Source organism: Halichoeres trimaculatus, unplaced genomic scaffold (genome assembly GCF_033239565.1).
Source record: "Halichoeres trimaculatus isolate MK-OKI-2021-1 unplaced genomic scaffold, fHalTri1.1 fHalTri1_scaffold_1, whole genome shotgun sequence".
NCBI classification, from domain to species: domain Eukaryota; kingdom Metazoa; phylum Chordata; class Actinopteri; order Labriformes; family Labridae; genus Halichoeres; species Halichoeres trimaculatus.
This window is the reverse complement of record NW_027437179.1, coordinates 19,053,826-19,081,760: the sequence shown is the minus strand read 5'-3', so window position 1 is coordinate 19,081,760 and position 27,935 is coordinate 19,053,826. Positions and strand designations below refer to the sequence as shown.

The window sequence follows — 27,935 nt, the reverse complement described above, 5'->3', positions numbered from 1 at the left end:
TGGGCTATGGGGTATGATGTTCCTCATGAATGACCTCTTCAGCTGGCCTACAGTGAACCCACCACACAGTCTGAGGCCTTTGCCTATGTGACACTTCTAATACCATCAGAAATGCACAGGGTTGTGGGGTCACGCAGAACTGGGGCTTGAGCACCGGTATTTCTCATTTAGATCACATTAAATATTAAAATTTGGTCATGTTGGGGAACTGAGAATCTTGAATCAGAGACTATTTTTCTAGGTGATCTTTTGCAGTCTTTTAAGTATAGACAACTGAGATAAAGGCAGAGGACTATCTGGGAAAACTGATAAGAAGGTCTTGCCCATCTTATTCCAGAGGGAGAGGATGTTAACAGCATGAAAGTAGTACTAGTACTGTAATACTCCATGTCGATTTTCATGTCTTGTATTATTCATCATGGTTGTGAATGGCACAAGAGCTTTAACCTTTAATGCTTCATCTACTGGAGAAATCTCTTGAGGTGCTTCAAAGACTGGCTACCAGATCCCATTTTCACCTTTTATTTACAGCTGACTACCGCAGCAAAGTCAGTTATAGGATCTTATATTTTCTTGCTACATCAGCAAATAGCGAGTCCTCTACTCATTATGGCTGACACTATTATCACTGTCATTGACATTGCACCCCATGCTCGTACATCTTTTGGCAATTCCATTTTGCGTCTGTTCAAGTAAATGAGGGTAATTTATCAGCTCATGGTGTTTTGTATTACAAAGGAAGATGAAAGTGAACTGCTCAGAGGTGAAGCTGCTGGCATAAAAAAATATTACACGGCGTAAAAAAAAAGCGTAAAAGTCTGTTTGAGTAATTAAAACAACACTGTCATTCCCTGCAGGACGACGGCATGGCAATAGAGAGCCTGTTTGTGTGTATTGACGCGCGCTGCTTCTACGTTTGCATACCCGCGTGCGTGTTGCTGAGTCAGGCGCGAGCGCACAGTGTTCAGCCCGTTTCTCTCTCTGTCTCTCGCTCGCGCGCTCTCTCTCTCCAGTTGTTTTGTGCCAGTAAGACTTTGTTTCACCCACCGACGTCATTCATGTGGTCTGGACACCGAGGCGCGAGGCTGCTCTGTCCTCGACGTTAATTGCGTTTTCTACCGCCTGAAAACTTGTTTGTCTGTTAGCACATCAGCCGCCCATGGGCGCTGCTGTTTACACCCTCTGCTGCTCCGCCGGCTGGGCTGTCCGGTGCGCCTCTGCGGTCGGTTCGGGACGATATCGGGCTCCGCTTTTATGAATGAATAACAAGACTGGGAAATGCGAGTGACTGTAAAAGTCCCCAGCAGCTGGGCTCCCGGGGGAGCAGCCACCGATGAGAGGGATTAACAACGGAGCAGAGCCGCGGCTCTATGCGGAAAAGCCGACTGCAGACTGGCGTGGAAACGCACCGTGAGGAGAACGGGCTCCATAGCGTTCAACAGCGGAACAAAACCGCGGTGACCACAATGTAAGTTGCTCCCAAGATGCAACTCATTAAGGGATGCGGGGAGAAGATGGTCCTGATGTGTTGCATGCTTTTTTTCTGTCACCATCGCTGCTTAGTAAATACAAATACAGCGCTGAAAATCTTCCTCAAAGTGTCTCATGTATGGTAGGCTTCCCTCTCAGGTGTGAGAAGGGCCTTGGCAAGCTTCTTCTCAGTGGTTTTCAGTGACATAGCGGTGATGCACTGTCTCCGTGATAGACATAAATAATAAGGAGCAGAGCAAGCTGAGGTCTCTTCTCTCTCAGAGCGCTACAGCTGGAGCATCATGTGCTTAATTCAAGTCAACCTGAAACACCACTTGTCTGGCTTTCAGGTCCATCCACATTGTGGCTCTGGGCAGCGAGTGCCCCGGAGGAGTTGGACCTGGGGAGGAGATCATGGCCCAGGGGCAGCTGCAGGGAGGCCTCCTGTGGAGCTACCTGGGTCACGGAGCATTAGTGGGACCCTGCGACCTGGAGAGCAGCCTGCAGAACCCAGCCTTCATGGAGTACACGTCACGTGTGTTTGGAGATGTCACCGTGGTGGTGCGGGATTGTCCCAGCTGGGTAAGGGACGGTTTGTGTGTGTGTGTGTGTGTGTGTGTGTGTGTGTGTTGTGTTCAAGGCGAAGAGAGGAAAACAGAGGCTTACATTTGTTAAGAGCATTAATCACTGATTCACTTATTCATGTCTTCATAGTTCATTTGCATGACTGAAAGTAACCTGAAGCCGAATTTGTTTTGCTTTGGGTCATTCTCCTTCCACCATATATGACTTATTGCAGGTGAAATGTTGGAGTGAGCCAGACGCCTAAAACTGTGTTGCAATAATGCCAGAGCTGTGTCAGTGTAAAATTATTTGCATCACTTTATCTATAATTTGTGTACTTTTTGCTCTGCTTCTGTTTCAAATACAATTCTTATTCCAAGGCTACATGCCTTCCAGCACTGATTGCAGGCTTTATGAAAATGTCTCTATTCTTAGGAGTACTCTATTTTAAAATGCACCGCACAGAAAGAACCTGATGAAAGAACTTTTGTTCTTAATAGCATATGAATGTGAAATGAAAGCACCGTTATGATTTGGTAGCAGTGCTTCATGGGTCCTATTATAAGGCTGTCGCACTGTCAGAGCTGGTGCTATGGAGAGACTGTCAGTCTAATTCTTTGTCTCTTTGTCTTTTTTTATTCAGATGGCTCACAGCTTTCTGAAGTGTTGTTTTTTTCCTTGCTAATGAGTTGAATCAGGTTGGTTTAGGTTGAGAAAGTTGCCCAGCAGGTCCTCAGGGGTAAAGTCCCAAGAGCCATACAGTGGTGATTATTCTTGTAGAGACTCAAGGGGAAGGGTGAGGTTATCTGAGGTTGGAGTCTTGGTATGCGGACAATCCGGTGCATTACATTTCTCACATCTGTCCCCCACTGACCTCTTCTCTTTGTGTTTGTTGTCTCTTTTTTTGGGCTTCCCAGGATTTATTGGACAGCGACTGGGCCAGCGTACGAAAAGTTCTTGAGCAGGCGGACATTCTGGTTATTAAATATTCAGTCACTGACAAGCTGGCTTTCCAGCAGGTCAGGAACGGATACGCCCCGAGACTCCGCCCGCTCCTCAGGCACTGGGGTGTACCTGTCATCCTGGTTGCTGTCGGTGCACGGCTGAATGGTGAGGATGCTTTCTGATGTTTTGCAGCCTTTTAACTTTACATCCTTGTACTTTAAGGTTGCTTGAATGTTGCCAAAGGTTGCCAAAGGTCACTGCGTTCGTTTTTTTTGACATCACCATCTCCCTGTTGTTTGGTCAGAGAGATCTCTGTCTGTCCTTGTGTCCTCCAGTGTGTCCTCTCAGCACAGGGGAGGATGCTCATGATGTAATCTTCCTTACTGCCTTCAGACTATCAGCTCACATGCACCCTGCAGAAAACTCATCACAAACATTAAGTTTATTTTTTTCTCACTATAAATGCTGCAATTTGACAGCAACATGGACGGCACTTTGGTTTGCACTGTCATAGCTCAAAGGTGCACTAAAAAAAGCAACCTCTTCCCAAGATTCGGACTCTTGGTTAGGCTGTTTATCACGGAGAATTGATTCTGGGTGTGTTTTGCTCACACACTGACCCTTGTTGAATCCAGATGCAGTAAACAAGCTCATCAAATATACCAGGCTGTATTTTTAGCCTGTTTGCTTGGCATACTTTGAGAACCTGTCAGAGCTCTGCTGCAGAATGATCACAGTTTGAATCAAGTCTGTGCCAAAGAGACAGAGTGACTGAGGAGCAGAGACAGTCAGTACCTGTGGACTAGAACCTTTGTTTGTATTTTTGTGCGTGACTGCTGCGAGTATTTCATGCTATCCTCTCATGAGTACAGGCTATGACGGCTGAGCTCAGAGCACTTCCTGCCGCTCGACTTTAGGCCACCTTAGGCACAGCAGTGCCAGAGAGAGAAAGAGGGAGCTGCTGTACGTGCATTAATGCAGCCATTAAACCAGCGCTGAACGCAGGAGCACACAGATTTAACCAAGGGCACACACACACACACACACACACATGCACTCTCACACACACAAACATGGCACTGATATGCCAAGTCACTGCCAGACACTCACACACTCTCTACTCCTCTTTCTGCCCCACTCTCTCTCAAACACACACACACACACACACACACACACACACACACACACACACACACACACACACACACACACACACACACACACACACACACACACACACACACACACACACACACACACACACACACACACACACACACACACACACACACACTCTGTCTGGCTCCTTCTCTGTGTCATGCCTGTAGGTTATTAGCAGTATGATTTATCAAATACCCCAGCACTCAGCTGCATGTAACACTCATTCTCTCTTTCTTTCAAGCTCTCTCCTTCTTTGTGCAGCTTTTTTTTCCTCCTCTCAGCTAATCCCTCCAAATTTCCTGTTGGATTCTGTCTTTTTGGTCTCTATGCACACATGCTGCAGCGCGGCCGGTCCTAGTGCACATGTCGTTGCACACTTCATGCTGATTTAGATCACTGATCTGTCTTTTGGGCAGAAAATGGTTATTTTTTGTCGTCTGACTTGAAAGAGGATACAAAAAAAAGAAAGGCACAAATTTTCAAATTGCATCTCTAAAAATAGAAATATACTACAACCGCTGACGGCATCTCAAGAAAAACAATAATACTCGCCCCCTCCTCACAAAGGGGAAATGAATGAATCAACTTTGCTTTTATTTTCTTCTCCTGAGAGTTTCATCATACCCAGCACGATTGCAATCTGCAAACAGATTGACAGATCACAACCATGGGACATGATATGATTGCTTACAACTGTTAACAACACAACACCTGTTCTGCTGTGTGATGCTCACACTGCAGAGTCTAATGGAGGTCCCTGTTACACAGAAAATTAGTGATAATAAAGAGCTGTGATTTCTGCACACAGAATATCTTTTGTTCCAATTGTAGTCATGGGCACTAAAATCAGGATAAAAAATTCAAGGAAAATCAAACACAGCACTTAATTTTTCTTTTTATTGTTTTTTTTTCTTTTTCACATGAATGGCCTCAGTAACTTTCTAACTCTTTTATGGATCTCAATCCACAGCAGGCTGGGAAACCCCAGTAGGCCTGTTGTCATATTCACAGTTGATCTACGCATTGCTTGACATGAACTCTCAGAAAAAACCCTTCTTGGATTTATTTATTAAGAGTTTAAACCTGAATTCCCTGCTCTCCGTCCAGATGAAGGACCCCCGTGTACATGTCCGCTCTGTGCCTCTGACTGGAGCAGCTGTGTGCCCCACAGTGAAGGTCTGCAGCTGTCCAGAGACCTGGGGGCCACCTACCTGGAGTTGCCCTCACTCAACCATGTGTTTGTCGGCCGCTACTTTGGCAGTGTGGTAAGCGGTCAAGTCACATGAAGAATGGCTCAAAATAAGGATTTAATTTTTAATTCAAGAAACATTTACTGAACTGTTTTCAGAGTTAAAATTTCTTAGGATCAGTGATGTGCTATTGAGTTTTTTGATTTAGCTTTTTGATAAAATTAGAACCGCTCTTAGAAAAAAAGAGTCGTGCCTGTTTTGTGCCTGGACCAAGCTGTATCATACACTCTTCAGTCCTCACACTCTGTCTGTTGAACTGGTTCATCTTTTCATTTAGCTTGTTACTCCGTTCAGTCAAGGAGTACAGTACAGGTTGTTACGCTGCTCTAAGGAAGTTGTTCCCAAAGGGAAGAATCGCTGATGTAACATGACTATTTCTGTACATTGTACTGGAACTAACGTGTATGTTTGTATTGTTCAGCTGGAGTACTTCATGATCCAGTGTTTGAAACACAAAGCCAAAGAGAGGCCAGAGAAGAGGAGAGGAAACAAAGTGAACGAACTCCGTCCTCCTCACTTAGAGCAACCAGGTCAGCCGAATACGATGGTGTTCAAGAATTAATTAATTTTTCCCTTCTCAATGAGAGGCACCCCTTTTTGTTTCTCTGTGTTAACCAGTTTCTTTTTTTCATCCAGTTTGTTTTGTTTTTTCATAAGTGGCAGTGTTATGTTGGTCATTTTTATATTTACTGCTTTTTCTTGCTCTTTTATTTTGTACTTGAATGGACTGACTGGATTGTTTCTTCCTCCAGCTTTCATTGCCACAGAAAGAGCTGAGCACAAAGGTTTTATTCAGATCAATATTCCCTGTTCTACACTGGAAGTAAGAAGAGAGACAAAGAGCTAGGTAGACTACTTTCATTCAGCAATGCTCAGATCAATTTACGACTGAGCTCTTTCAGCAGCAGCAGACACGGCAGTGTTTAGTTCTGAAGACAGATCAGTGATGCAGCTTAGAGACAGGAGAGGATTATTCATTGGTCTCATCATTTACTTTTTTACAGCTCAATTATTTAAATTCCTGAGGTCTACAAACCCAGTCAGTAAAACATGTGGGGTTCTTTTTAAAGATGTTTTTAAACTTCAGTGTTAAGCATAGTATACATCCTAGTTTAGGACGATTAAGTAAAAAACCGCATCTATAAGTTTTATCACAGAGGATGCTTAGAAGAATACGTCAACAAAGTAAGGACAGATCATTCAAAATCCTTCTTTTAATAGACATTATCCCAGGGATTCATCAATTATTAACTAATTGTTGTAATTTTAACTTATATCGTAATATTCAGATTAGATTTTAACATAACCTCAAAACCAATTGCTTAATCCCAACTTTTTTCTGTCAAAGTGTCAACCCTGTAAGGACAGCCATATTCCTAATTGTCTAATTTAAAGAAGAGACAAATGACCCAACCAATCATGATCAAAAGACCCTCAAACTGAAAGTGTCACAGAATTCAATGCATGGCACAGCATCAGAGACACAGCAACCTTCATTATTGTTACTAAGATTAAAATAATGAAGACAAGCTAGAGTACTCTGCTGCTTTTTCTTTGAGCTAATGTTATTTGGTTTTAGTCTGTGGAACTATTTCACCTAATTGGCTTATAGACAGCCTGATTAAATCTGCAAGAGGCTGCCAGTCTTAAGCACAGGCTGTTGCTACAAATTGAAAGGCTTCTGTGTACTGTATCAAAATTACACAACTGAAATTAGTTTGGCTGGAGGCACAACTCTCAAACCACAAATACACTAAGCAGCATAATTGATTTACCAAATGGGATTAATTCTGATTGTTCAGAATCAAGATATGTTCGTTTTCTTTGTCCTGATTGGCTGCTTCCAGTTCATTTCCACACCTCGTTAATTTTTACAAAATAAAACGGCAGAAAATATTCAACATGAAGCAGACTGTTAAACTTATGTTAATTATTGATCCAACCACTTTGTGCTGTGTCTGTCTACATTTGGTGTAATCACTGATGGCTTCCAGTCCAGCCCCAAAGAGACAGAAAGTGCTGGTGGATTTATTGTTGCCTGTCCAACACTACTTAGTCGTACTTATGGTGCAGCTTGCATTAAATATGAAGTGCAGTGACTCAGGAACAGCCCAATTTGCACGATCAGGTCTGAGCAGCCATAAAAAAGAAGATGAGACCCACAGAGGTGCAGTGTGTATTAGGCATGAATAGGAATATAATAGGACTATGATTTGCGAAGTCCCTCTCCCTCCAGCCTCATTTTCATTCCACTTTGGTCGTATGTCACCTTTTATCAATCTGAATTTATGAAAGCATGCACCTCAAAGAACTGTTTTTTCACAGTCTTTTTGATTAAATATTTTACATTGCTTGCCGACACGTTTTCCACTTCTGTGCTTTTTTTATCGCTGTGTTTGTTTTGTTTTCAGTGTTGTTACTGTTACACTCACTTTACTGCAAATCAATCAAAGTTTATGTGCAATTCTTCTTTCAAATGAGGCTTAGCTTCAGTGTTTACAGTGCTTTAAATGACCCAAAATACATCTTGAAAATCTCACTTTTTTGTGCCAGCACCACGAGATTGAGAAAAGGGGGGTCTGCATTAAAATGATTTCACATATCCTGAATGACAAAAATTTAGTACAGCAACACAGGTGCTCATCTTGACAGGTCTGTCATCTGTGTAAGGACGTATCCAGAAATATATTTTACTGGCCACAGGGCAGGGCTCAGCAGGATGTTTGTCTACGCCAACCCTCACTCAAGGATCTCTGGTGTTTCATACTTTTCATGGGCTCTAAATTCAGTCACTAGTAGCTTCAAACAAGTTTGATACAGGGAAAGTGAAAATGGCACTTTCTTTGTGTGTCCAACATACAAAAATTTGTCAAATTTCCAATATAGAATTAATCATTACTGCTCATTTTTCTTATCTTCCTCTTCCTCCTTCTCACCCTCCATGCCTCTTCGTCATCCCTTTCAGCTCGTCTTCCCCCCATCCGAGTAGAAGAGTCCAGCTTCTCCCAGGACATGCAGTGGTTGCTGGAGCGTGGCGTGCAGTTCGCCGATGTGGCTTTCTATGCAGGAGACTCTGGAAAAGAGCTGGGATGGGCGCACGCCGCTGTGCTGTGTGCTGTCAGCCCATACTTCAGACAGCTGCTTTTGGGGCCCAAGACAAGGTAGGAGAGATATTAACTTGTTCACAGGATTGCGCTTAACAAGCTTTTTCAGCACCTGAGCCTGGAGCCAGCAGGGGCTCATCTCTTTTTCTCTGCAAACTCCTCTGTAGTGTGACTGTGACTGAAATTGTGATGAATTTCATCTCTGGTTGAACAGGGAACGTCCACAGTCACGGTGCGTTTGCAGAGAGCGGGATGGAGGCCCGCACTCGCTTCTCTCCACCTGGGACGGAGGTATTATCGATGACATGCCCCGATCAGAAGGGCACCTGACAGGACGCCTCTCTCGCCTGGTGGTGAAAGACCCCCTGCTGTGTATGTGCCTGTGGGAGACCCTCATGTTCATCTACAGAGGTAGAAAAAAACACCTGAGCAGCTAACAACTTAAATCTTCCCGAACATTCTCTCCTCTCACCTCCATTTTTAAACTCTTCATGATGCAGAGCTGACTGACGATGTACTAAGAGAATTTCCCAAGTATGCACTAAATTAGCTGATTATTTTTTCCATCAACTGTTAAACATTTCAAAATTTAACTTAAAGGAACAGTTTTCATTACTTGTTAGTAAACACAAATTCAAACTGGACTCCTCCTCCTTGGTGCAGTGTCAGCAGCAGCGCACACCCACAGCCTCCAACCACGACTACATGAACAGACTCACTAGCCCAGCAACCACCTGTAGCATTGCATTTCTCGAGAGTCGTGCACCTGACTTGGCATGGTAGCACAAGCTAATCACAGGTATTTGACACATACCTGGTAAGCAAAAAGCCAGCTTGCGTTGCTCTTTGTCCTGGGCTGCTCTCCAAGTGCCTGAAAGTGAGTGAAAGTCGAGCCAAGCTTCATCTTCATCTAAGAAAAAGCTATGTCTGTTTGCTGTTTTGTTTCACTTTAGTTGTGTGTTTTTTTCTGTCATGCTACATCCACTATCATATCCGCTCAGGATAGCTTCTGCCACTCGCTACTATCAACACACAAAGACAGTTGTGCACTGGGCAGGCTGTGATTGGCTGAGCTAACCTTGCTTACCCTCCACTGAGAAACAATCTGAAACAACCAAAACATCAACATACAGGCAGAGGAGAGGGTTTGAGGCAGACACAGACACACACATGTATCAAGACCCTTAGGAGACGATTAAGCAGGATTATTCCTGTAAAAGTTGACATTTTATTTATTTATTTTTTTTAGGAAACTCCTGCAGACCCCACCTTCAAAAAACAAAAAAATGTTAAAATTAGCTGTTTAAATCCAAGGATAAAGATATATTTTCTCACATAGAAGACCAAGAAAACAGCAGATGCTAAATCATGTTTGCAGAGTTTAGGTACAATGTATGTAAATGCTTACTCACTGACAATCAGCAAGTTAAAAATATATCACGTTTACCATATTTTTAAAGTAATTTGGCCTCAATTACATGTTGCTTTAGTGGAGCCACAGCAAACACGGGGGAGACGTTATAACACCCTGTTCACCAACTAAAACATGCATTAAAAACTGAAATCAAAACAATAACGGTCCCTGAGGTGGGTACAGTCTGCAGCAGAACAGATTCATGTGTTGATCTGAAGCAGACACTCAGGGCTATGGAAAGTTTAATGACTCTTGTGTTAATGTTTGTGAAAATTTCTCTTCCTGTGACTCCTCTACTTTGCACGTCTAGTAGAGAATCAGTAAATCATCACATTACTTAACCAAACCAAACCACCCCCAAAATGAGCTCTTTGACATAGATCAACATAATAACTATTCATATTGACAGAGGCCATGTTTGAAAACCAAAATTTGTTCAGGGTCTATGACTCATAGCAGACAGTCAGTGGGAGCTCTAAATGTTTTGGCTTCACATTCTGGCAATCTAACATAATCTGTCTCCTATTAAATACTCCATGTGAGGTTACAATCACCAAGTTGTTGTTGGTGGCAGCAAAAAGTTAGAGGATCCTGGAAACCACAAAAATCTGCTCAAATGTCTGTGATCCACACTCTGGGTGTTAACATAAGTTCTTTAACACAGTGGTAATGTTGTTTTTTAAAGTATGTGACTTCTCTTTGCCATTACATCTGGGTGGATCCTGGTGAATGATTTGTGTTTAAAAAGGAAAACTTACTTTCAGAAATGCTCCTATTGCCATTAGATCCAACTCTGTGGTTTCCCTGTGAATAAGTTGCTCTAAATGCAGCTCTGGCATCAGGATCAGTTTTGCAGGGAGTGCCAAGCAGATAGTTGAGACTGGAATACAAAACTGTTTTTAAAACAGCGGCCAACATTGACTTTGTCCACAGAAATCTGGATGTTTGAATGAGTCTACTCCCATCACACTAAATTATTTCTGCTTGGAAGACTTTGTGAAGCTATCTCCTGCTACAAACCACTCAGTGTGGTAGATTGCATTCATCATTCATGACTGTCTTTGTGATACTTCTTGGCTTTCTAAACCTTTTTGATGTTGCTCTGTTCTACACATTCTGAATATGAGGACTGCAGTTTGGCCTGGATTGACTGTCACAGCAGGGGAGCTTCATTTAATGGAAACAGTTATTGTTTTTCCTGTAATTTCGATGGATGATAAATGTCTTCTGGCAGCAAAAGGCAGTTTTTCCACTATTGGGTCTTGTCCAATGTGCCATCATGTTGATGAACAGGAATCAGTTCAGTTGAAAGTACTTGATCGTGAGCAACTGTAGTATTTTCATGTGGGACTTGATCATTCAAACTGGGGTTTGCATTTACTTCAACAAATGGTAGCTGCTGTGATTTAACAGTCATGTAAAATAAACAGCATCTTGCAGTGATAGACAAAACATGCAACACACACAGATGTTTTCACAGATGTTACATCTAAGCATGTTCTCGTTACGTACAAAGCATGGTTAAAGAGCTGTGTGACACTCTCGGTGACTTCAGTGGTGTAATGAAAATCCTCTCAGAGTCTGCAGTGCTGTGCTTGCTGCATGTTAGATTGCAGCTGCTCGTGCATGCAAGCTCATCGTTGCAAGCTGCATATCGTGCAGGAGTCCTTATGGCAAGAAGCTGCACTCAAATCTGATTCATAGCTGCCTCTTTACATGTATGTAAGTAGCACTGATGGTCTAGAGAAACACTCGAGCACACTCACATATTCACCAGAGGCTGACACACAAACACATGTGCTGAGTATGTGTGTGTGTGTGCTGAGAAGGATGAGCAGAGAAGGGAAGAAGATTATAGGGTTAGACTGAGTCTTTGAGAGTGGCGGTATGCATAAGAATAAGAGAGTCAGAGTTTGTAAGACAGAAGGTGTGGTGTTGATGCTCATGCACAAACTTGGGCACCTTTGCGGGTTTTTTATTTTCCCACAAGAGAGGAGAGATATGAAAAAGTGTGGAGCGAGAAATTGTGGACAGAAATAGGTGGTAGGACATGACGGATACAAGATGAAGGGAAAATGTTTGGTTGGTGGGAGTGCAGGGTACCAGAGCGTACTGTTGTAGTGTGTGTTTGTGGTTATGTGGCTATGTGTGTGTGTGTGTGTGTGGCTTTGAGAGAAGAGCAGAAACAGGAACATGTGGGCATGTGCTGTGCAGAATACCAATGTCACGTTTCTACTCCTAAAACCCTGCAGGGTGACGGTGTGAAGCCTTGTGTGATGTAATGAAATGTTAACCTTCAGCGTGGTGGGTCTGACTGTATGTTTTAAGCAGCTTACCTCACTTACAGTGTGTGTGCATGTCTGTGTTAGTGGGTTTTCTTGAACGGGCTAATCAGATGTGAGCGTTTGCCTGCCTTGCCCAAAGAGACATCCAGAGCAGAGCGAGCCAATATTGGATGTTCACTCACTAAATCCACAACATGCTGTACTTTGCTTTCCCAGATAGGGGACAGATATCTCCTATTTGCCATTTAATTCTTGCCTTTTGTAAATTGTAGCTCAATTTGTTGGCTTTACAAAACTCTTTTCCATAACAATATCATGTTTGTGTAAACACACAGTGTCATACTTGTGCTCTGTGCTCGGGGTTTTTCTGTCACTTGGATGTGTGTGGACAGTCAGAGAGGCCGTGACTTATCCTGTATGATGTTAACACTGTGAGACTCTGTCTCCTTGTGTGCTGTGATGCTGAATCATTGGATTTGTCATTTGGTTGCTTTTGTGTGTGCGCATGTTTAGCACATGTTTGAAGAGTATGATGCAGAGGAAATAATATGGGTGTTTACAGTCACTGTAGCCTTGTTAGGACTCAGGGTTCAAATCACAGATCTGTAGCTGTAAATGAATAATACTGTTGTGTCTGTTGTCCCTGTCAGGACTGTTTAAAGATAGGTGAAGATTTTCTGTGGTTCTGGTTTTCTGTATCACGAAACATGGCACGTCAGCAGCACATTTCCCTTTGCTAATCTGTCAGCATGCCTATGAGGTGTCAGCGCCATCATATTATCCGACAGCGTGTGTTGAGGTAATCCCTCTATCAGCCCAAATACCGTCATTATGAACTAATGATGAGATAAATCCTGTCCAGTCCAGCTCTTCCATTCCCCACACTGTCTGTTTACATCCCAGAGAGACAGAGAGCATCAGCTAAATCAAGCTGCAGGGCTGTGCAGGCTTCATGAACACATCCTCTGCTGAAGTGAATAAATGCAGCATGATGTTTGCTGAATTTTAGCACAGGGGGGAGAGTTTCTTTTATGTTTTAATACTTGTAAAAGTTCTTTGAGTCTTTTTTAATAACTTAACACATGTTTGATAAGGAAACCAGCTGTATTTCCTATTACACATTTGTTTTCCATGGTGGAACATGCTGCATGGCTTGAATGAGATTGTATAAGTTGAAAGATATATCTTGGACGGATGCTGAAAGACTTTTAGGGATGGGAATCGAAAATCAATTCCTGTTGAGAAAGTCTAGAAATGGTTCAATCCATCGATATCATTAGCCTTTGTGCTTAACGATTCCTTTATCAATTCTTTACACTATGCAGTGCTGCAGGACCTTGCATCCACTAGTCTGCCGCGGCTATCTTAGCTTAGCAGATGATAATACTTTACCAATAAAACTCTGTTTCAGGATTTTTATTTTTGAAGTTTTACGGAAGAACTGAACTCACAAAGAAATGTACATTACTCTCTCACAGGAGATTCCTATTCACTACAGTCAACATGCTATAAATCTCCAATAAACAAAATGGCGCCAGCTTGATGCTAGCATATATGGAAAACTGCGCTGATATGCTAGCAGTTAGCATACATCGGTATAACTTTGGCTTCAGAATAGAATTTCAACTTTCAGCAAAGACATATCACAGTTACTCTTTGTAAGAAATACTGAAAACTACAAATGTCAAAATACTCACAGGAAAATAAAATAAAAGTGCAGGCTCATGGCTGGCTTCATAACTACGGCAAGGTTCCAAACAACTTAAAATAATGCTTTAACCACTTCGAGATACTAGATGGCCTACTTCAGTCAATGATAAATTACAAAACACTACATTGACAACACAAGACAAACTATTTTTTACTTATTTCTGTCTATTTACGTCCAGAAATATCCAGATCCAGTGACCAATTACATTTTTATTCACTGATAAACTCAACTTACTGTTGTTGACCTAGAAAACATGTAAAGCTTCATTTTTACAGGGAGTATTCACAAGAGGAATTGATAAGGAAATTGATAAAGAGTTGGATCGATAGGCAGAATTGATTAGAGCATTGGTATTGATATAATCTTATCAATAACATCCCTCAAGACTTTCTCTAAAATTTCATACAGACATTCAGCTTCTTCATAGGGTGATTTTTTTTTTATTTTTATTCTACTTAACACTGTCATAAAGTTAACTGGAGTGTTTTCAAATGAAATGACTGAAAATCGTCTGAGTGATACTCATTTGATCTGAATGATCCTCGTTATCATCATTTGGCATCGTTAGACTCCAATCAGCTAAACCTGACACCGTCTGCTGCAGATTAGTCTGTTTACATTAGTGTGTAGCTACTCAGCCTGTTGTAAGGAGGGGAAATATGACTAAAAATCTGACGTTTTTGTGCTATGACTGTTCTAAAGATTTGTTTGGTTGCTTTAATTTGATGGCATGGCATTTTCGGGGAAAAGATCAAATTTTTGCAAAAACTGAATATTTTATCAATCAGTTGACTCTGAGGCAGAGTTACTACAGACAGAGTCCTTATGCAGAGGCACTCTGCTCTCTATCTTGAACATTTCTGAAATCTGGACTGAGTGTCCCACACATCACTGACATGAATTCTATAAGCAGGTATATTTTAGAACAAGCAAACTTTGTCAAAAGCAGGTCCCGGGTGCTCGGTGTAAGATATGTGGGTGGTGAGAGCACACTGCCAGCTGGAATAAAAAGAGTTTGTCTGCATGTCTTTTTGTAAACTGTACTATTGTGGATTTTTTTGTAGGAGCGTGGGAGTGGGAACACCTCCAGGAAGCCTTGGAGGAGAAGCTGAAGAATTCGCTTGCTGTGGCTCAACTTATGGACCGCATACGGTCCCTCATCGGCAGAGAGAGGGTGAGGTTGTTAGAGTGTAAAACTGCTGATCTCCACTCTTTTCTTTTATGCTAAAAAAAATCCATAAAACTAACACTAAATGTTTGTGAATAGACTATCATTGAAGCATCCCACCCTCAGCAAGAGGTTAAATATCTATAAAGTATCAGATGTTGTCCATGATGGTGGAAACATGTGTTTTTGAAGCCAGAGACTAACAGAGCCTTCATTAGCAAGACCTTGTTAAGAAACAGTGCTGTGATAATTTGGCTATAATTAGCATTTTTATTTAATCACAGCACGTATCACCACTGTGGGAATTAGTATCAAATAAACAAGAGGTGCTTGTAAGAGATGTTAAAGACAGAGAGCCAAAGAAAAAAGGCTCAAAAGGAAAGTAATGAAGTTACCATCATGTTTAAGCTAAAGCTTCATTTCTATAATTTGAAGTCTAAATAGAAAAGTCTTGACCCCTGCATGTGTTACATATCAGAAATCAACATTTAGCTTATGATCCGAAGATATAGTACGACTGAGTCTGACAAGCCTTTGGCACCTGACCTGGTCTGAGAAGCACATCTGTACAGACCTTCACCTGAGGCAGTGTTAGGATGAGCCGCTGCTCTGACAGCTGGGCCACTTTAACCCAATGAGATGCCCTAATGTCCTGTCATGGTTTAATCTCGTCTCCTGCAAACACCTCCAGGTCATTGCACTCTGCAGGCTAGGCTCAAGTTTTCCTCCAGAATCTCTTCATTGATTTACAAAATCAAAGGGGCATGATTCTGGTGCTGCCTGCTCTGAACACTCTGTGTTTGCTGAATGCTCCCTCTGCAGCAGAGCGGTGCAGGAGTATGGAGTTCTTTGTGCTTCGGTTGACTGAGAAAGGTCAGGCAATGGTAATTGGATGCTTAGACGACACTTATTTTCAGACTTAACTAACACAGTCTCAAAAACACACAGACGGACGCCCTAACAGTGCAGATTTCTCCTTCTGGGGACCGCAGTGTAATGTGTTATAGATATTTTAAACCAGAAGTGATGAGTTAATAAACCCTCTGTTTAGAGTCAGTCTGGTTCAGAGTCTGTTAACCAGCTCTGTCATGTTGTTCTTGGCGTCCCTGTTTAAGTATGTTTGGTTAGCGCTGGATTAGACTTGCAGAGAGGTGATTTATATTCTACAGGGGGTGAGATAGACTCACAGAATGGCAATTGTGTGGGTAACGAGGAACTGATACGCAGCATAAGAATTTAAACACCCTCTCTTTATGTTTCTCTTTGCTTCTCCTCCTCTCTACGTTTGTGCGAGCAGGGCAACAGGGACACACCGAGTGCCCGGGCAGCTCAGCTCGGCCCTCAGACTCTCGTCAACCTCTTCAATTCGCCACTTTACTCTGATGTCATTTTCATGGTGCAAGGTGGGTCCATGCTAATGCGTGATTTTGACGTAGACACATTCCCAAATGAATGCATCGTCACACAGCAGAGGAAGGTCACATTTTATAGCCGTGATTGAATTATGATCTCAGACTGGGGCCTGGTCATCCATTTGGATGCTAAACAAGATAAAATGGTCCGAGGGACGAGCAGCCTTCCGCTCCTGTTATGTCTCATCTCACCAGAAGCTCCTCCGTGAGCTGCATTTAGCCAATTTGCTATTAAAGGATCAAATTGAGAAATGCAGAAGTAATGCCCTGAAGCTTCTCCTCAATCAATATTTATCTCATCAAGAGTGCAGCAAGCTATTCTGGTCCCTGCACCTTTGAGCTGGGAGACCAACTCTTGGAGGTCACAGAGGTTTCTTGTTTTGCAACATTGTGGCACTTTTGTTTTTTTATGCTGATGTGCTGACGGAGTGAAGTGAGGGGAGCTGTCACTTACTGTTAATGGCACTTAATGACAGCGATTATGTCAGGAATTTCGCCCAGGCTCTTCATGTCATTTGTTTCCTGTTTATTTAAATGGCCCATTATGAGAGATCACAACACGCCACATTGAATTAGGTTTGGCCTCTTTACTGCAGTGATGTAGCTAAAACAGATCTGTTAATGAGAATAGGAGTGTCTGACTTGTTGGAAATGATTCTAAATTAGAAGAGGATGTGGTTTGGTCCAGCTGAGATTCATTAAATTAATCATGAACAGTCCATGCTCTCAGTTATTTCACTCTACTGCTTTAGAAGCTTCTCTGACATTTAGGTGTAAATTTTAGATGCCTCTCTCAACGTGTGCGCGCATGTGTGTGTTCATGTTCCAGGGAGTGTATTGCCAGCCCATCGAGCAGTGCTGGTGGCACGCTGTGATGTCATGGCGGCCATGTTCAGTGGGAAGTATGCAGAGGCTCGGAGCAGAGTGGTGCCCATCCACGGCGTCTCCTCAGATACCTTCCTGTCTTTCCTGGAGTACCTCTACACTGACTCCTGCTGTCCTGGTGAGTTTACTGCACATCACCTGACCGTGCACTCAAGACTGAACACTTTTCATTCCTTTAGATTAATGACAGTATGGTGTTGCCTTTAACTGCAAACACATCCTTAATTAAAGGCCTAAATATAGAAAAAACATAGCTGTAGTACTCTGTCTTGTGGGCCAATTAACACTTGAGAGGTTTTGTTTTGCTGAGATTGATTGCACTGGGAAACCCTCAGTCAGCGTTCCAGTTTAATCCTTTTCCCATTCTGGAGAAATAAAATGATAATTACCAAAAATAGACTTTTGGTTGATGGCTAACTGGGTTAAAAGTCTCTTTGGATGCCATTAATCTGACCAACATACTAACAGCCAGAAGGACAACAGACTTCTGTCATCACTTTAAGGGACCACACTTGAGAGAGGTAAAGTGGTGTTTTCCTGCAGGCCTCGTTCAGTACGCAGCCCAAAAACAAAAGCGCAGATGACAAGTGGCGTCAACCATCTGTGTGACTGCAACATGCTGCCAGTGTGAGTCTCAGGAGGAATGCAGAGAGGGAGAGAAAGAGGGAGAGAGAGAAAGCTCTAAGCTTAAAATTAAATTAGATGAGAGATGACAAAATCAAGCTGTGGCATCACTGCTTCATCTGTTTTTAATAGTGCCAGCTCACAGCCCCTGACATGTTGTTTTTGTTTTCCTCTGCTGCTATCACTCACGCTGCACGCTGCATTTTCAAAGCAATTAGTGCTTATTATTCCCTCTGATGGTGACAGTGAGCTACAGTGCATTAGACATTGGGACGTTTGTCTTTTCACCTTGAAGATATGTTCAGAGATGTACAGAAATACCTTGACTTACACGTTTAATTTGTTCCCTGATGGAGCCCATAACTCAAATTACGCATATGTCAAATAAATTTTCCCCATTGAAATGAATTGAAAAAGTCATCAATCTGTCTCCAAAAATCACATTTTTGTAAACTTTTTTATTTTAGTTATTTTCCAGCTTTTAACGCTTTTAATGAGGGAAGGGGGCAAGAGTGGGGAGAGACATGTGGGAAACAGGCCACAGGCTGGATTCAAACCTAGGCCACCCACTTGAAGGCAAAACTCGTGGGGCGCGACCTAGACTGCTCAGCCATCTGCACCCCCTGTTACATGTTTTTTTTTTTTAATAAGAAAAATGTACTTTAAATATTGTGTAAAAACACAGTACGATAGAAAAATGTACAGCATTTACCTTGGAGATCAGATGATTTAAAGATGCAGACAGAGGTGGAGGAGAAGGCTGAACTGAATAACTAAATCTTATTACCTCCGCCAAGGGGGTTATGTTTGTGGGAGAGTTTGTCTGTCTGTCTGTTTGTTTGTGAACAATATGACTCAAAAACTAACAAATGGATCTTGATGAAATTTTCAGTAAATGTTCAAAATGGGATAAAGAAGAACTGATTAAATCTTGGAAGTGATCCGGATCACTGTCTGGATCCAGGATTTTTTTTAAAGGATTCTTTACCATTGTGAGATAGGGCCATTTTCACAATATAACTTCACCATAATTTCTGACAGATGTTAAAGTACAATCCAGATCCTGGCAATATTCTGGATACTAAGATCCAGTTTATGAAATATGTACTGGGTCATCATAATTTTCAACACTGTCAGGTAACAAATTATCGTACAAACCTGCAACTGACTCCAAATTGTAGCAGACAGTCTGCTAAAAGGGAGTGTAACATTAAAGTAGGACTAAAGTGTTGTGTGACAATCACAATAAGCTTGGCGGAGGTCTGCACTCTCTGAGTGCTTTTCTAGTTATTGAGTTTTGGACTTTTTGCCACGCTTCCCTCACTTTTATCTGCAGGTGTTTAAAAACATGTCCAATGAGCTTTGTTTATCCTTCCTTTCAGACTGTTTCTAAAATGAGCCAGGCACGTGTTAGCACTGTTGCACGCCTGGTTGCAACTTTTTCTGGGGGTTACTATTGGATAAAGTCTGAAAGTTTTGCAGAATTACTGTACACACAAATGCAAGCGCAACACTGATGCTTCCACTGTGAGCTAAGTGCTTAAAGTGAATGAATGAGACGCTGGAGAATGGGAGGATGATGCATCATTCACTGTAGCTTCATTGGTGGGCTATCTGAAACTGGCCCATAACCTGAATTTTAGCTCTCAACTCAAAGCAAAAAATCGACCCAGAGATGGCTCATATCTAAAAAAAAAAATTGTTTGCTGGAGCACTGGTACTCACCTTTTCTCTGAATCAAGAAACTCTTGTGTTTAAAGTGATACCTTTGAGTGATGCCTCTGAAAGTCAACACTTGTGCTGCAGTTCTGGGCAGCTCTAGGTCACTTTTTTTCAGCGAGATAAACTGAATAAAGCGTGCTAAATCAAATCTCTTGGCCACTCTGCTCTAGAAGCTTTCACTCAACAAGGGCATGTTACTTTTCTGGAGAAAGAATAGCTTAGAGTAAAATGGAAAAAGTCCATAATACTGCTATAAGTAGATTACTCACTACAGTGAAAGCTCCTCATAGGGAGGCCAAAGAGACTCTGCACATCATCATCTTAATGTTTCACTTTGGACTTCACCATGTGTACAAACCGACCAAGATAGGCTTGTTTATTTTGGGTTTTTCTGCCCCCTAGTGCTTAGAGATGACATAATACAGCTTTGAATGTCAAGCTTATGCAGTTATGTCCAAAGGGGCTTTAGTAGTAGTAGTAGTACAAGTGACTGTATACCAGTTGAAGGCAGTATTTCATAAACAGACTACATCAACAGATTACTACTACAGATTAAGACAGCAGAGAGAAAAAAAGCCCTTCACTTTTTAAAGTTCACTATATAAATCAATAAAACTTTTGTTAACGATTACTGAACTACAGAGTGAATCACATTACCAGCAGCCATCTTTATTTATAGTTTTATTCTGTACAGAAAGAGACAAACAGACTGTTTACAGTCCAGAATGATTCATTCTGAATGAGCAGCCACTGGTTGTCTCTCCTGTTGTGGCATGTGATGTTTTTATGGAAATAATCATTTAATACTTTAACCAGCAGCTCTTCAGATCAAACTGAGGTACAAGGAGTTGTAAGCAGGCAGTAACCAGAGAAACAGCTCCAGGTTGAGTCATGGGAACAGGAAATTAAAGCCATGAAAAAAGCATCTCCAGAGGCTGAAGCCGCTGCACTGTTACATAAGAGCGCAGCATTCAAGGTCAGAGCAAGGTAGCTGCACGTGAGTCCGACTACAAGGGCTGAGAAACTGAAGAGATGCCTATTAAACATACACTATGAGTACTGCATATTCTTATTGTTTTTTAATGTTTCATGATAATTGTTTCTGTTAATGAGCTGACGGTGCTGCAGCCTGTTACACACGCAAGCAGAGAGTCAGTGGTTCTCAGAGAGAATGAAGGATACTGCGGGTGATGGACACTCAAAAGGCAGGACTCAAGTCACATCAGGAGTGATTTAATTTGACATTTTGACATTATGTAACAGGACTGACTTCACTTATTTGATGCTTGTTGTACATGTGTATGGAAGCATGTAACTTAACAGCCTTGAAAGAGTACCTGTGAATTATTAATTTTCTCTGGTCTAAGTGAGCTTATTTTAGGCTCAGAGCTGTGATCTGTGATTTTGACCATGTGAACATGGTTAAAAATGTGCAGTTTTATTAAGCTTTTAATGAAATTTGTGGAACGTCAAATACAGCTCATATAGAAAAGCTAAAAAATAGCAGACTGCAGGCAGTGCTGTGTTTATCACAGCCTCAAAATAGGACAACAAGGAGGAATATAGAGCCATAAATAATAGATGTTTGTATTCCTGGATCCAGATTAAGAGTGTCAGTGGTGCTGGGTTTTCGGCTTTAATGGAGCAGACAGACTTGGCCCATCCTGAAGCTCTTTAAAGTATTCAAGAAAAATACTGCTGTGAAATACTCTTTAGTTCAACTTAAGCAGAGAAAAAATGCAGCTAAGGCTCAGAGACCCACAAGTTAGAGATCAGTATTTACTTTTTGCTCTGTTTTGGTCTCCACCACCTCATGAGGGAAATACAATACATGACTCCTGAGAAGCTTTGATTGTCAGTTACTGTATTTCAGCCGTTCTACATGGGCAGTGTGTCCTGCATTTTCAGGGTTTGACCCCTTCAGATGGCTCACATACAGCTCTTGTGTAACAGCAGAGTAGGATGTCATCAACATGTGAAAACTATTCATGTGTCCCTCATGTGCTGTGCTGTTTGTGTTTGTGTGTCCAGCCAGTGTGCTGCAGGCCATGGCAGTGCTGGTCTGTGCCGAGATGTACCAGGTGAAGCGTCTTCAGCACCTGTGTGAAGTGTGCGTGTGTGCTTACCTTCAGAGCATGCCCAGTAGAGAGCTGTCATCGACGGGTATCAGCGTGATCCGGTTACTCCGCAGGGCAAAGGTGAGTACAACTTGTAAGTCTTTAAGCCGACAAAAATTACAAGAGAGAGATGAAACAGGAGCATACATAGATTTGTTATTTTGTGAAACCCAATCGCTGCACTATTATGGTAATCAATCCTTCAGAGACCAAAATGCAAAAGCTGTGTCTCATGGAAATGTAGATTTTTGTAAAAAAAAATCGCTTGATATGATGTATGATTTTTTCAGACATAAGCTTACTCTTTTGATATGCATCAGCTGTCAGCCTCAATCTGAAACAGATACAGTATTCATGATTTCCTGTTGAATACTGTATTTGACAGTCTATGGTTGAAAAGCATGAATACTTGATAAATTCCTTTTAGAAATCATTTTTGTCTGAATTTCTCAGTGCCACAATGCAGAGCAGCTGTATATCTGGCTCCTTCACTTCATCGCCAACAACTACCTGATCTTCAGCCACAAACCCGACTTCCTGGAGCTCTCAGGTCAGTGTGTGGACATGTAAACACAGTGTTAATGCCTGCCATAGTCAAATACAAGCTGTGATTATGCAAACTAAAATCAGGCTGCTCCAAGTGATAGCAAAATGAAACTGCTGATTTCAGCTTTTGAGTGGGCTGCAGACTTCATTCTGAGAATAATGAAGTCAAAGTGCCTCCAGTCTTTTGAGAATTCTTTGTTTTCCACAGAGTTTAAGTAGGCTAGGCTCCTTTTGTCTCAGACGAGTGCTGTGAATGGAGAGTTAGCAACTATTTCTGTCAGATGCAGGGGCAGATTCAGACTCTTTTGATTTATCTGTGGGGGGCCCAGCTGGAGCCCTGACTTGTCACCACTCCCAAACAGAAAGGAGATGGTGGGGACATTTAGTTAGTGCACTCTTACCACTAAATAACAAAAAAATAAAACCTGTTTGACTCCACCAATCATGCCTTCTTTAACTAACATTAAAGAGGGGGTATTTTGCTTTTTGGAGGGGGTTTACACTATCCCTCTGATCGACCTGTAGTGCTTTACATGATTTACAGCTCAAAATAATCCCTGCTGTTCCTTAATTCAGCCTGTGCCTGAAACCCTTTGTTATAGCTGCTGTCTCTTAAAGGCTTTATGCTACCAAAACACACTTTCCTGTTATGTCCAGCCCTTTGGAGGCCTGTTGGGACCAACCTATGCGCAGACCTTGGTGTTTGAGGCCTACACCTCCAATGTGTCATGAACCAGTTTGGAGATTCTTGTGTCATGACAGTAATAATTTCAGTGAGTTTAATTAAGATCTTTTCAAGACCTTATGCTATTTTTTTTATAACGGTCCATATTTGAAATGTGAGAAAGTATGTTAACCCTACCTTTAAGTTATATTGAAGTTTATTTTTTTCCTGAGGCCCATTTTTCAACATTAAATAGGAACATAACAGACATGAAAAATCCTTGAAAATGGATCCAAAGTGACAATTCCAAGACCCGATGAGGGGAAATATGTAATATTGTATGTAGCTAGTATAATCGCAGCTCCAAAGTTGATTATGTTATTAGTCCTGCACTGACAAGGCAATTATTCAATCATAGCATTTTGGAGCAACATTGGTTGCCTTTATGGATTTCAAGGGGGTCATGTCGCCACTGATCACCCCTCTAGATCTGTTGTTGGTCAGATGACCTGCTGTATAGAAAAGATGTTAAACCATCATTAATTTAAATTATTTTTAACTATGAATATTGGAGAAAAAAATGGGTTAATCATTTTTCTGTTGAAGTTCTCTAAAACTTTTAAGATCAAACTTGACTTTGAGACACCTGTGAAGACATCTTTCTTCATTATCCTGCCATAAAGCAGAGTGTAGCACTATGTATGTGTTAGAACAGGCTGTTAGCCCCCTAGATTAAAGCCTCCTTATAGTAAACTTAATACTATAAGTTCAAGCTCACCGCTTATTTGCATTTAATAAGCCTTATAAGAACACTTAAGGATTGCCTGATTAAAAAGACTAACAGCAGCAGAGCTCTGGTTAGAAGCAGTAGCATGTTTTTTATTGACATCATTAGTCATACAGACAAGAATCATTACAGGTCTTTGGACGGGTTCTGAAGGGCACAAGTGAAGTCGAAGGCCAGTATAAATATGTAGCACATGATCGATCATCTTCGGTCGCCTGCTGCTTGGTATTGTAAACAAAATCTTATCAGATATTTCAGCCTTGTTGGCTGCGTCCTGGACAACATTCCCAGGGGTGAGTGTGAGTGTTTGTGTGACCGTGTGCCAAGTGCAATAAATCTTAGTGTAATGGTTTTATCAGCAACACTTTGTATTAGCAGCAGGGCGGAGCTGTGATATGTGTGTTTGTGTTGTTCTAGAGGAGGAGCGGGAGCAGGTTGAGCGGCTGCGCTGGCCGTCTAGAGGCTACCTGCAGGAGCTCAGCGAGTACCAGCAGCGGCGACGCAAGCTACGCAAGTCCCGCTGCATAGTCATGTGACCCCAGCTGGATGCCAACCTGAGGAAGACAGGGAGGGAGGAGAAGAAGAGGGACACCAGAGAGACAGTTAAAGTGAGACTAGTCCTAAACATCTGGAGAAATGGACAGAATAAAAAGTTCTTTTTCTGCAAGTGCTGCTAGATGAAGGGCGATTCAGATGGATGCGAACTCCAAAAGCAGAGACATACCCAGCTGTGATGGCCTCTCTCCCCCCAGAGAAATAACTGTGTGTCCTTTAATGACTTTTCTATCATGGGCAATACAAAATGACCAATACCTAAAACCCCAATATGAGTTTAAAATGACTGTCTGGCCACAGGCCCCGTGGTAGATTAGAAATCTGCTGGCAGTGGAAGATGGAGGACTTCCAGGATGAGCAGTGACAGTGAAACGGCTCCATTATGAGAACAGATCTATCAAATGACCACACATCTGCTGAAACAGGCTGGGATCACTGCTGCAGTGTCTTTGATTTCTATCCGAGGATTCTGTTGTAAGCCGGACACGGAGCTACTCCTTCTTGAAATAAACCTTGGCCCATGTTGCGTCAGTGCTGGATCAGAAATGTATGAGCTCACATGCGGCATTTCATAACCTGAAATAACTCTTGAGCTTCTAACTTATGAGTGACATGATCAGTGTATCAGCCGAGTGCTGACCTACACGAACACAAAGCAAACAGTTACAGCACTATCACACACTGTTTTCATTTGTGATCTGACAGAAACTCAGCTCAGCTAACAGACAGGATTGATTTTATCACAATTTCATTAGATTCTTTCACTTTCTGTAACAGAACATCAGAGAAAATGTCAGAGCCGGTAGAAAACACAGCACCATGAAAGACTAAATACATTTTAAAATGGTGTCAAATGAGTAAACCTTCCTATCGTTAAGAAGTGTCTTAAAATCAGGTCTTCAAATTGAACGATACATCGCCTCAAATTAAATCAAGCGCTCTTAGCACCAAATCCATTACAGCAACCACTAAGTTTTAATTTTTTTTTTAGTCCATGAACCGGACTTTTTCATGATTTATTTTGCAGATTAAAGTGAAACTTTTTCTCATTTGTTTGCAATAAAAAAGATGAAGTGTCACATTGGATAAAGGTCTTTTGTAGCATTTATGTGTACAGCAGCAGTGTAAAGACTTCTGAAAAAAAAATCATGGTGAACTGAAAACCACAATGCCTCTGGGTAGGAGATGATGTTTATTTTATCCTATTTTTTAATTTAAGATGGTTGTTTTTAATCATAACTAGATTATGATTTATTGGTGCTGCAATTATTTTTGTAAACTACTGTGAACTGTGTGTGAACATGATTATGACATTATTTTTTTTACATTTGAAGAGGAGAAAACCGGGTTGCACTATTTTACAGTCTACTGTTTCACTGCTATTTGTATGAATAGTGATAATAAATATATCATAAAAGAAGAATCATCAACATAGTTTTTCAGGTAAACTTTCAGCAAAACAACACAGACAAAATTTATAATCCGTCATTTGCAGTTATATTTTATTTATTAGATGTGTTTTAGTCGATAAAAATAAACAAATAGGATGTAACAGTATTGTGATTACTTTACCAGAGGTGTAGCAACAGGATGCACATCACCTCAAAGTAACAGCTGTGACTGTCAGAGCCTGTAAGGTTACGGATCATATCAAATCATACGGCACCTTAAACTACCTGATGTATATTTAACTTTCAGCTGCACCACAGCATCGTGTGTGTTTGCTCACACATCTTCAAATTAGTCCCAAACTACTCTCCTGAAAAAAAGCATCAGTACATAACAGCTGAAAAGCTAGACTGTAAAACACAGTGAACTCTAGTGCTGCATCTATCCCTGATGTGTGGAGACACACCTGGGCCTCTATTGTACAGCGTGTAGATAACATAAAGTCTGACTTTAAATAAAGACATGTTTTAGATGAACAGAAACAGACTGGATGAGTGTCTGCTCCCTGATCTGCATGTCGTGCATGTCTTGATATTTAGGTCTGCAGCGTTTTAACTACATTCATATCTCCTTTTCTGTGGGTGCTAATTTGTGCTAAGACCTATGAACTGTGAAGGTAATAACAGAGGGTAAACATTATTTTCATGCACATCAACTCTCCCCAGAACCCCTCAGGCACCATGCAGAGACATCTGTATTCATTTCATGTCTTTCCTGATTTATTGAGGTGTTCCCTTCAATTTGGCAGCCATCTGTGTGGCCCTGGAGCTCATTTTCCTCCCATCCCTACCACCCTGCTGCAATTACTTTTTATCTCTTTGAGCAGCACCTTGGGCATCTTGCTTCTTTTCATTTATTTATTCCTGCACTAATGAGCGCTTACTGTTACTAATTCATGCACTTAACGACTTGCTCTGAGTCTTTTGGGGGGGAATAACACCCACCTTCTGTTCTCACCTGTTATTGCACATCTCCTTACACCAACCACACTAACCCCAACCGTCTCCTTCCTCCCACGGCTTTTTCACTGTTTTCTACTTTTTGTGACAGGTGCGTGTGAGTGTGTTCAGTACCTCAGGGTCTGCAGCAGGGTCTCTACTGCAAAGCTCCAATAGACTGCAGCATGGTCTCTAGTTTCCCACTATTGTGTAGTGCTTCTACATCACTGCCGCCTCCAACACACTCCTCACCGATGAACACCCGTGGGACCTGCAATCAAATCAATACAAGAGAAACAGAGATGCAATTGGAAAGTGTGCAGTTATTGATTTTCACTGTCTCTTGTATGTGATGTACCAAAACTTTTTACATGCCATCTTAAAATCTTTACTCTCTTTCACTCAAAGCTTTAGTGACACTATTTTCGCTTTTTTCCCTATAGTTTACATTAAATCAAAGAGCCCAATAGTATGCAACCCAAACCAAAAAGCATGTGATGAAGGAGGGCGTATCACTCCTCATGAGGAACACTCATGTATTTCCCAATACTTGGATCCTCATCAGGTGATTTCCAGTCATTTTTTACTTCACATGAACAAACGAAACAAGACATATTGATTGCAAAAACTTGCTTTCAAACCAAATACAGATACTTTTTTCGATACATCTGATAATAATAATATAAAACTCCTTGTTGAGGCTTTACTACTTTTAAATATGACTTAAATTACTTCTGTAACAGCTACAGTTTTACTACAATGAGACGTATGTGTCTTCAACAGTTTAAAGTTGACTTCTTTCACTGTTTGGACTATGACTGAGCAGCTTTCGGTTTACCGTGCGGGCTCCGGTGAGCTCCAGGAAGTAGTCTTGCATTTTGTCCATGTCATTGCGTCCACTGATGTCGATGAACTCCAGATGTCCGGGCTTGAATTTATACTTGGACAAAACGTCTTTCGCCTTGATGCAGAACGAGCAGGTGGGCTTGATGAACAGCACCACTTTGTCTCCTTTGATCTTAGCTTGAACAAACTGCTGCGCCATGTTTCTGCGTTCAGTGGAGTGGTTAAACAGAAGAACAGAGAGACAGACGGTACAATGAAACGAGAGAAGAAAGACAGCCCTGCTGCGTGTGTTTTCTCAATCAGAGTGACGTAGAGGAA

The 27,935-nt window shown here is 41.7% G+C and overlaps 2 protein-coding genes across 2 annotated transcripts; one reads left to right on the top strand and one right to left on the bottom strand.

Annotated features, from left to right (window-relative positions):
• The first annotated feature begins 962 nt into the window (after positions 1-962).
• rhobtb3 (Rho related BTB domain containing 3) lies at positions 963-24,384 on the top strand. Its single transcript, XM_074673075.1, has 13 exons — positions 963-1,468; positions 1,821-2,052; positions 2,952-3,144; positions 5,248-5,405; positions 5,812-5,920; positions 8,356-8,551; positions 8,709-8,905; positions 14,969-15,078; positions 16,370-16,475; positions 17,314-17,487; positions 21,747-21,913; positions 22,286-22,382; positions 24,247-24,384. The coding sequence occupies exons 1-13, from the start codon at positions 1,371-1,373 to the stop codon at positions 24,363-24,365; spliced, it is 1,956 nt and encodes a 651-aa protein (XP_074529176.1). The 5' UTR covers positions 963-1,370; the 3' UTR covers positions 24,366-24,384.
• Positions 24,246-27,935, bottom strand: glrx (glutaredoxin (thioltransferase)). Its single transcript, XM_074673087.1, has 3 exons — positions 27,610-27,935; positions 26,907-27,042; positions 24,246-24,383 (listed from the first exon to the last, which is right to left on the bottom strand). Exons 1-2 carry the CDS (start codon positions 27,814-27,816, stop codon positions 26,929-26,931), a joined length of 321 nt encoding a protein of 106 aa, XP_074529188.1. The 5' UTR covers positions 27,817-27,935; the 3' UTR covers positions 24,246-24,383; positions 26,907-26,928.

Excerpts from the sequence above, each read along its gene's own strand:
- rhobtb3 (XM_074673075.1), top strand. The coding sequence starts at position 1,371 with ATGCGGAAAAGCCGACTGCAGACTGGCGTGGAAACGCACCGTGAGGAG. Across the intron at positions 1,469-1,820 it reads AAAACCGCGGTGACCACAAT|GTCCATCCACATTGTGGCTC; the intron begins GTAAGTTGCTCC and ends TCTGGCTTTCAG. Across the intron at positions 5,406-5,811 it reads GCCGCTACTTTGGCAGTGTG|CTGGAGTACTTCATGATCCA; the intron begins GTAAGCGGTCAA and ends TGTATTGTTCAG.
- glrx (XM_074673087.1), bottom strand. The coding sequence starts at position 27,816 with ATGGCGCAGCAGTTTGTTCAAGCTAAGATCAAAGGAGACAAAGTGGTG. Across the intron at positions 27,043-27,609 it reads AGCTCACCGGAGCCCGCACG|GTCCCACGGGTGTTCATCGG; the intron begins GTAAACCGAAAG and ends ATTTGATTGCAG.